Source organism: Perca fluviatilis, chromosome 4 (genome assembly GCF_010015445.1).
Source record: "Perca fluviatilis chromosome 4, GENO_Pfluv_1.0, whole genome shotgun sequence".
Lineage (NCBI taxonomy): Eukaryota > Metazoa > Chordata > Actinopteri > Perciformes > Percidae > Perca > Perca fluviatilis.
The window spans coordinates 304,838-315,050 of NC_053115.1; the positions used below are offsets into that span (position 1 = coordinate 304,838).

The 10,213-nt window shown below is 41.3% G+C and overlaps 1 protein-coding gene across 1 annotated transcript; it reads right to left on the reverse strand.

Annotated features, from left to right (window-relative positions):
* Positions 1 to 6,683: 6,683 nt before the first annotated feature.
* On the reverse strand, positions 6,684 to 8,667 carry LOC120556691 (integumentary mucin C.1-like). Its single transcript, XM_039796367.1, has 2 exons — positions 8,395 to 8,667; positions 6,684 to 7,291 (listed from the first exon to the last, which is right to left on the reverse strand). Exons 1-2 carry the CDS (start codon positions 8,600 to 8,602, stop codon positions 6,996 to 6,998), a joined length of 504 nt encoding a protein of 167 aa, XP_039652301.1. The 5' UTR covers positions 8,603 to 8,667; the 3' UTR covers positions 6,684 to 6,995.
* Positions 8,668 to 10,213: the final 1,546 nt, after the last annotated feature.

A 10,213-nucleotide genomic window follows, 5' to 3' on the forward strand; every position in this document is an offset into this window, starting at 1 on the left:
TCACAAAAACCGGAAATGATCATATGATCGTAAATGTGATCTCACAGGGGTAAATGGCAAATATGAACCATAAATGATGTAAATATCATTGGTAACTGAGCTAAATCTGTTAAGTATTAAGGCTGTGTAACACCACACAAGGGGTTAAGGCTTCCAAACAGGATTTAGTTTCCATGTTCTACCTCTGAATCGTGTTTTTTCCACATTTTCCGATATCATGATTGGTCATCAAGGGCTTCTTTACAAGGCTGCTATAGCCTCTTCATTGACTGATTAACATGGACCTTATTATGGGACGAGCTTGGGAGGAGCGTGAGGCTCGTGCACGACCGCATAAGGTAACGCACGTCCGTGTTTATAACGAGAAAAGTACGTACTGCAAGGTGTTATGAATCAGAATATTGTTTTTGCGTACAGAAATTCTGACTTTTTGTATTAAGGGACCACTAAGGTCTATATAAAAGAGACTTCAGATACAGTATTAGGGGACCACTAAGGTCTATATAAAAGAGACTTCAGATACAGTATTAGGGGACCACTAAGGTCTATATAAAAGAGACTTCAGATACAGTATTAGGGGACCACTAAGGTCTATATAAAAGAGACTTCAGATACAGTATTAGGGGACTGCTAAGGCCTATATAAAAGAGACTTCAGATACAGTATTAGAGGACCACTAAGGCTATATAAAAGAGACTTCAGATACAGTATTAAGGGACCACTAAGGTCTATATAAAAGAGACTCCGATACAGTATTGAGGGACCACTAAGGTCTATATAAAAAGAGACTTCAGATACAGTAATTAGGGGACCACTAAGGTCTATATAAAAGACTTCAGATACAGTATTAGGGGACCACTAAGGTCTATATAAAAGAGACTTCAGATACAGTATTAGGGGACCACTAAGGCCTATATAAAAGAGACTTCAGATACAGTATTAGGGGACCACTAAGGTCTATATAAAAGAGACTTCAGATACAGTATATCGGGGACCACTAAGGTCTATATAAAAGAGACTTTATTGTTTTATAATGACGTAAAAAAATTAAGGAAGCAAATACATGTACAAAGAGAACGATATAAAGTCAAACATGTTAGTACAAATATAAAAGAAGGATCATATTTGGTTATATTTTTTTATGTTTGTCATCTTGTACATATACAGTAATCACACTTTTATCAAATCAGTAATCAGTAGTTTAAATGTAATTTGTCATTAATTGTTGCTTGATTGATTATTAATTGAAAAACGGAGACTACAGCTTTTGTCGCCTGGCGTTGTGTGTTTCATTGAAGCTGTTCTCTCTCTTTTTCTTCTTCTCTCCCTTTGGCCGACGCCATTTCCTCTCCTTGCTGCGGCTGATTGGCTGTCGGTCCTGCCACTGCGGTTGATAGGCGTCCTCCAACAGGACGTCTCCTCTGGGGGAGTAGCTGATGTAGGACCAGGAGAGGGCGGAGCCAGAGTGCGACCTAAAATCACAATTGTATTTTCAAATGGTGGATTTAACACCAGTCCATGTTTATAAAAACTATAATAATACAATTAATTATATTTATACACACACACATACCCCGTGAGCTACCGTTGGTCATGTAGTTGAAGACTTCTCTGTAGTGGAGAGGATAATCCCAGACCTGACGTCTGTCACCCGACCATCAAAACCTGAAAATCAATCACAGGCTCACCTGACCAGACATACCACACAACACACACACACACACACACACACACACACACACAGAGACACACACACACACACACACACACACAGAGACACACACACAGTATTAGGGGACCACTAAGGTCTATATAAAAGAGACTTCAGATACAGTATTAGGGGACCACTAAGGTCTATATAAAAGAGACTTCAGATACAGTATTAGGGGACCACTAAGGCCTATATAAAAGAGACTTCAGATACAGTATTAGGGGACCACTAAGGTCTATATAAAAGAGACTTCAGATACAGTATTAGGGGACCACTAAGGCCTATATAAAAGAGACTTCAGATACAGTATTAGGGACCACTAAGGTCTATATAAAAGAGACTTCAGATACAGTATTAGGGACCACTAAGGTCTATATAAAAGAGACTTCAGATACAGTATTAGGGACCACTAAGGTCTATATAAAAGAGACTTCAGATACAGTATTAGGGGACCACTAAGGCCTATATAAAAGAGACTTCAGATACAGTATTAGGGACCACTAAGGTCTATATAAAAGAGACTTCAGATACAGTATTAGGGGACCACTAAGGTCTATATAAAAGAGACTTCAGATACAGTATTAGGGACCACTACAAGTCTATATAAAAGAGACTTCAGATACAGTATTAGGGGACCACTAAGGTCTATATAAAAGAGACTTCAGATACAGTATTAGGGGACCACTAAGGTCTATATAAAAGAGACTTCAGATACAGTATTAGGGACCACTAAGGTCTATATAAAAGAGACTTCAGATACAGTATTAGGGGACCACTAAGGTCTATATAAAAGAGACTTCAGATACAGTATTAGGGGACCACTAAGGTCTATATAAAAGAGACTTCAGATACAGTATTAGGGGACCACTAATAAATGACATTAGATGGCTTAGCTAAGGAAACGCTTTGAAACGTTTTTTGTGAACTAAAAGAGGAGATTCTGGTGCGTCTCGGTCTTCAAAATTGAAAAAAGCTGGCAAGTTTCTGTCTGTGATGGAAAATGATGAGTTTAATGCCGCTGTTTGCTTTTTTGAGTGACGTTTTCCATCATTTGTGAACCAACTTAACATGGAGTTGCAGGGCAGAGATAAAACAGTCGCAGAACTTGTGGAGAAACTTCATGCTTTTCAAAGAAAGCTCTCACTCTTCTCTGCTGATCTTTGTCCAGCCAAGATGCTCCAGAATCAGAATCAGAATCAGAAATACTTTAATAATCCCAGAGGGAAATTATTTCTTTACTACCACTCCAGATATACAAACAACAAATAAAAACAACATATATTATCAATACTTTAAACATATATAATTAAAACAAATATACAGTAATAATATATAAGATGTGAAATGTACAGCGATAATGTGCAAATAGTGCAATAAAAAAGAGAAAAATGAATTGTCTGTTGAGATGATTATAGGCGAAAAACAAAAAGGAGAAGTGATTGTCTATTGTCTATGTTTGAGATGAGATGCTTACAGAGAGGGGGTGTGTGACTCTCTGAGGGAGGTGTTATTATTCCACTTCCCCACATTGAGGAAATCTGGCCTGCAAATTACTGAGGTGATGTCAGGGTTTATTGACTCATTGAAAAACAACTTTGCCACTAGATTTGAGGATTTCAGCATCTCCAGTGAAGTGATGAGATTTGTGAAGGACCCTTTCTGTGTGAATGTTGAGGCAGACTTTGCGTTGAAAGGGAAGGAGCTGGTATCGTCATTGGATGAGGGGTCTTTTCAACTGGAAATCATTGACATTCAGTCATCAGATGACTTGCGACAGTCATTGCAGCAGGCAGGTTTTGAAAAATTCTGGACCCATGAAGTCAGCCGAGAGAAATTTCCACATTCAAGGGGTCTTGCACTTTTTCTTTTGACAATGTTTGGCTCAACATACACTTGTGAGTCATCATTCTCACACATGAATGCCATTAAATCTCACAATCGCATATCTCTCACTGACCAGCATCTGCAACACTGCTTGCGCATTGCCCTGACAACACATACACCTGACTTCACTGCTCTTGCCAAGTCAAAAAAATGCCATTTCTCTCATTAGATGACAAATATTGGCAAACTACATGCAAGGTAACAGGCATAACTAGTCAAGTAAGAAATGAGGATTTTTGAACACTATGATGCAATTAACATCGTCTGTCACTCCATGTTATGCACTTCATGTTTTTCTTGATGTAGTATTATTGCTGAATGCAGTTTGAAATGTTTTGCCTTGATAAAGTGCCATGCACTGTTATGTTGTTTTAATTCTATTCTGTACCACATATGCACTTTGGTTATATTTTTGTTGGTGGTTGCCTGTCACTCAAATGACTGCAATCTTAAATATCTGTGATATGGCTGACCTAGACTGATTGTTAAGGTGTCTGATTTATGTTCAAACTGGACAAAAGTGAGTACAGTAGTAGTCCATGTGAGGATTTATGGGGCAGTCTATTTTATTTTTTTAAAAGGAAAAAGTGTGTGTTGTATTCAGTTACCATTTAGCTGCATTTCTGTTTTCAACCAGTGGAGAAGGGGGACAGTTTGATATTTCTGAGGATTATTTCCCTCTTTACTTGTAACACTGAAATGTATCTCCTCATTGTCAATTGAGGATAATGAGCTGTAAAGTTGGTACAGTTATGTGCCATTAAGTGGATGTTTTCTGTTAGTTAATTGCATTTCTCTAATTGTCTGTGTCTCTGATTTTTCAACATTGTATTGTCTTTTGAATGGAACAATGTCTTGGACCTGTGTGTCTTAGTGTATCACAATGTGCATATGTTGTTCTGCATTTACAAAATAGAATATATTGACTCCTTCAGTATGTTGTTGTAATTTCTTTATTTGTTACTATAATTAATCATATTCTCCGGCCCCTTATTTTGTCTCAGTTTCATGAACTGGCCCCAATTCCAAATTAATTGAATAGCCCTGGTCTATAGGCTTCGGCTACTTTGATCAATACTTTGTTCTTACCTTAGTAGAGAGCATCTTCCTGATGCTCATGCTCCAGTCGCTGAACACCTGGGCCACATTCTTCACGGTGTCCACAATGAGGCAGACTCTGGTCCAGAAATCTGAATAGATGTGTGGCGAGAACCTTTTGTAAGGTTGCAAGTACAGGTTGTAATAACCATATCTGTCAAAGGATAGTTTGTACCACCCTGTAGAACTGACTCCCCTGCATGCAGAGGAGTCTTCTGCCGGATGGACTGAGTGTGAAGATTTTGGGGATGTCTGCTTGATGTTCAGGTACGAGTGCCCAGAACACGGACACACCTTCAGGAGTCACATGGAAGGTGTTGAGTGACAAATTTAGTTGACAAAGTTAAGTGACAATCTAAACACATGAACAGCTGTTTGGTTGTTGTGGTGCACAAATAAAAAAAACAGCCTAAAATACCAAATACATAAAAGATATTTAGCAGACAATAGAAAGGCCTATATTTTTGCAGATATGTTCAATATAAATAGTTTTCATTCATGTTGATACAAAATGTTTTTTTCGAAGTGTAGTCCGTTGTATTATGAACATACTTTGAAGATACTTTTTAAAAGATTGTAGGCACCTGCTACAACCACAGGAGCTAACGCCTGCTAACTATACGCTAACCGTTTCTAGCCCAGCAGCAGAGAGCCAAGGTAAATAAACTGGTGATGTTTGTGGTGGAATTTTTCCAGAAACACCATGCTGTGGTAAGATGACACATGGGGAAAACTTACATTAGTCAGTCACGACCAGTCGAACGACGAACGCCGTGCTTGAGCTATGTTACTGGTGTATACCTGAACGCTTCTGTCTTTATAATCTATCTTTTTTTTTTTACTTACAAAGTTCTCAATGCTTTGGTTGACATGTAGGGACCAAGGGGGTAAGCGAGCCTCCACAAAGCGTAGCTCCTACGCCATTCTGATGCTACCAAGCCATCACCTCCCGTTAGCATCCCATTGGCTCCCATTCATTCTGACGTCACTTTGACAGAGAATAACTTTACATCTGAAGAGTTTAAAGACTCTATTTGTCCGTTGTTTATTTCTAAAGAAACACGACAATGTATAAAAGGCTCCACTACCTTGTAGCTCACGTTATGGCTCCGTAGCAGACGCTTTTATAACAATAGGCTAACGATTGGGTCATAACCACGAGACTTACTGTCACACAGTAGAGGAATTACCGTATAGTACAGGAGAAGCTCACAGGCAGTTTGGACTTCCATTATCTGTTTAGGTTTAATGACTAATGTTAACTAGCATGTTAGTGATCAGTAATTAGCCTGTGCCTATGTTATCTCCTTACATATACCTACGCTCTCCGTCTCTGTAAGATTGGGAATGATTGAGATTTCTCTCGGCACAGCTACCAGAAGACTTCACACTTTCAGACAGGTTGCTCACGTCACATCTACGTCTTCAAGCTCAGTTGGAGGCTGCTCAGTAACGCTCAGCCAGCACCGGGAAAGAGACTTCTGATATCCTTCACTGGTCTCAGACCAGAGACTCGGGATCTGGTGGTCCATTTTATATATATACTGCCTAAGGTAGGGACCCTCATTATGCTACCGTGGAAGCGTGGTGCTATTTTGAGCCTTGTTAGTGGTGTAGAAATAGAGATTGATTTTTACTTTACCCTCTACCCCGACAACTAGCGTTATAAGCTAATAGCGCGGTTTGGGCTAAAACTGATCACATTCGATTAGCATGAAAACATATCCCAGAGAACGGTCGACTCAGTAATCATGTGTTATTAACCCCTAGGTTCATTTTGCGCTGGATTTCTCCTTTAATGCGAGCTTTAACCTGCATAATAACATCACTCACAAACAACCATGTATAAACCGGTCCATGTGGAACACAGGTGCTGGTTTCTGTTCCTGTTCAGCCTCTTTCCCACACAAGAATCAAAACTCTTAACAGGAAGACACTGTACATAAGGTAACATTTTGGGTGTCATATCCTGATTACTGTCACTGTGTTTCTGTTTGGTTATGTAGTTTGTGAATGTACTCACCTCTAGTAGGAGGTGCTGTGGTCCAGGGGCGAGTGGTGGTGTAGTAGGGACCAGTGGGGGTGTAGTAGGGACGAGTGGTGGTGTAGTAGGGACGAGTGGTGGTGTAGTAGGGACGATTAGTGGTGTAGGGACCAGTGGGGGTGTAGTAGGGACGATTAGTGGTGTAGGGACCAGTGGGGGTGTAGTAGGGACGATTAGTGGTGTAGGGACCAGTGGGGGTGTAGTAGGGACCAGTGGTGGTGTAGTAGGGACGATTAGTGGTGTAGGGACCAGTGGGGGTTAGTAGGGACCAGTGGTGGTGTAGTAGGGACGATTAGTGGTGTCGGGACCAGTGGGGGTGTAGTAGGGACGATTAGTGGTGTCGGGACCAGTGGTGGTGTAGTAGGGACGATTAGTGGTGTAGGGACCAGTGGTGGTGTAGTAGGGACGAGTGGGGGTGTAGTAGGGACGAGTGGTGTATCTACGGGTGGTGTAGTGGGGCGTGGTAGGAGAATAATAGGGTGAATAGAAGGATATTCCTCCTCCATTACGAGACAAAGTGAACATCTTCCCATTTAAATTTAGTCCAGAAGCTCCTGGAGAAAGAAAGAGGAAACAACGACACAGACAAGTTGTCAACAGGATATAAAATCTACTTTTTACTCATGCATCCTTTTAATGTGGCTCTGGAAAGGGAAGTTTGGGGTCCCCTGCTGGAGCTGCTGCCCCCGTGACCAGACCTCGGATAAATGGATGACGATGGATAGATGGATGGATGGATGGATGGATGGAAAGGACAAAAATGTCTCCATCAACAGCTACACACTCAAAAATGTGTTTTTAAGCCTGCATTATTTTTCCAGGTCGAACACACTGGATAATAAAGTTATTTAACGGACATCAAAACCTGCTGAGAGTCGGTATGAAGTCTGAAATATGAACGGAGACACAGCTTCAACAAGACAAAACAACAAAGGAAGTTTATATACACACACGCACACACACACACACACACACACACGCACACACACACACACACACACACACACACACACACACACACACACACACACACACACGCACACACACACACACACACACACACACACACACACACATACAACACACCACACACACACACACACACACAGAGGCACTCCCTTTTCTTTATCAGCTCTCTCTTTGCCATTAGTTGACTGACTGCTGGATTAATACTGACCTAATATAGACTATAGACTAGTGTTGGTCATGTTGCACAACATTAAAACTGAATACAAGTGTTTTCTAAATTGATAAAGTGTGATTTGGTTTTGTTTTACATAACCAGAAAGTAATTTAAGAAATTGATAAATCTTGGTTGTTGTGTGTGCGTAGGGCCTACCTGTTGCGTGTAGGGCCTACCTGTTATTGTGCCGTAGGTCTACCTGTTGTGTTGCGTGAGGGCCTACCTGTTGTGTGTGCGTAGGTCTACCTGTTGTGTGTGCGTAGGCCTACCTGTTGTGTGTGCGTAGGTCTACCTGTTGTGTGTGCGTAGGCCTACCTGTTGTGTGTGCGTAGGCCTACCTGTTATTGTGCGTAGGTCTACCTGTTGTGTGTGCGTAGGCCTACCTGTTGTGTGTGCGTAGGCCTACCTGTTGTGTGTGCGTAGGCCTACCTGTTATTGTGCGTAGGTCTACCTGTTGTGTGTGCGTAGGCCTACCTGTTGTGGGGGTCCATCTTGGCGTGGTAGTAGTCGGCCTAGTGGTTGTTGTTGTTGTCGGTTTCGGAGTTGTTGTCATTGGTTTAGGAGTTGTAGTCGTCGGTTTAAGAGTTGTAGATAAGTAGGTGAGTCCGACCAATGCGGACATCACTACCATCGCCATGGGAGCATTAAGCAGCTTCATCTTCATCTTCATCCTCAGCCTCATTCTCTCCCGGCTGACCAGCGGCTCTGCAGTGACCAGTCCGTGTGTCCTGTCGTCCCTCTGAACCAACAGGCTGCACCTCGTGAAGTATACTTTCGTTTCCTGCTTGGTTCAGGCGTCAGCAGACACTTTAAGTTTCATTTCCGTTCACAGAAACCCGCGCTGATTTGGTCTCTCTCTCTCTCTCCCGGACTCCGTTCTCCCACTGGTGTTTGACACCAAACATCACAATCTCAACCAGAGCCTTGTACCTGTAGCCTGGTCCATCAGGGCTCTGTAGTGGAAGTTTCCTTTGCAGCAGGGGGGGAAATTTCAGAGTTTAGTAAATTGAAACAAATAAGACAGACTGAGACTAAAACCAAGTTGGGTTTTTGTATTTTATTAAAAAAGATATATTTGCAAATATAGGAGCAACATGATTTCACAAAAGGCCGCAGCCCAGTGTGGAGTCAGAACACCAGGCTTTTATGCATCTTCAGAGTGACAGCACACACGCATTTGGAATATTATGACGCTACAATTCTTACAGGCAATCTGATACACATGAAGACAATCGGAAAAAACACAAGAGACATCTCGGAGCCATTTCGCCTCCTCCTCCCTGTACGATAGTTTTAGGGTGACCTTGTAGCCCCTATCTGTTCAGACAAACTGTGCTCACATTATGTTCCAGACTGGACATCTCAGCAGTTAGAATCAAAATCTGCATGTGGGAAATGAGATCAACTCTTTCATCATTTGTGAGAGAAGTAAAGTACGAATTAAACATAAAAATATAAGGAATTAGGCTTAAATGTAATTTTCCCATTACAGCTTTCCCAGGCTATTGTACCTGCCCATTTCCTTTACTTTTAGTCAAGTAGGGTACTACACTTTCATTCTTCATTTAATATTGTATGTGGAGTTTTTGGTTTTTAGGAGTTGTATGGTGCTAAAAGAGTCTCATAAGTATTTGCAACTTGTAAAACACAATGCAGAAATGAATGCAGAGTGATTCGTATCCGCTAATGCGTATTTGTGTCCGTGCGTTGATGAGAATGTTTGTGTGGAGGAGCCAGACCTTATTCTACAGCGCTGTGGAGATAGGTCAGGCAGTGCGAGACCAAGTGCTAAATGTTAGCATGCTTACACGCTAAACTAAGATGGTGAACATGTCTATTTGTTGAATGTATAGAGATATAGAGAGAAATTCCTCGTGTATGTTGGTATACTTGGCCAATAAAACTGAAACAGAGATGGCGAGTCAGGAGCAATCCGATGAAAAATTGGCATTTTCAAGGTGGAGATATATGCACTACTTCACATTCGTTGTGGTCAAAGGCAAGAACGTGCATGTAATGTGTACATTATGTCCAGGAGTGAAGACTTTGTCCACTTCCATTGTAAGCAACTCTGATTTAATGAAGCATCTCATTACAAAGCTAGTGGCCAAAACCACCGATAGATACCTCCACCACCGATGATAGCTCGCCATCCACTAGCAAAGGAGGACTCGGAGCAAAGTTTACTTTTGTTGTGAACAAAACACTTGGAAGTACAGGTTGTTTAGTTTGATTTAATTTGCTAGAGTTAAATACGCTTTATATGGTGTAACTGTTTACTTTTCTTACAAAG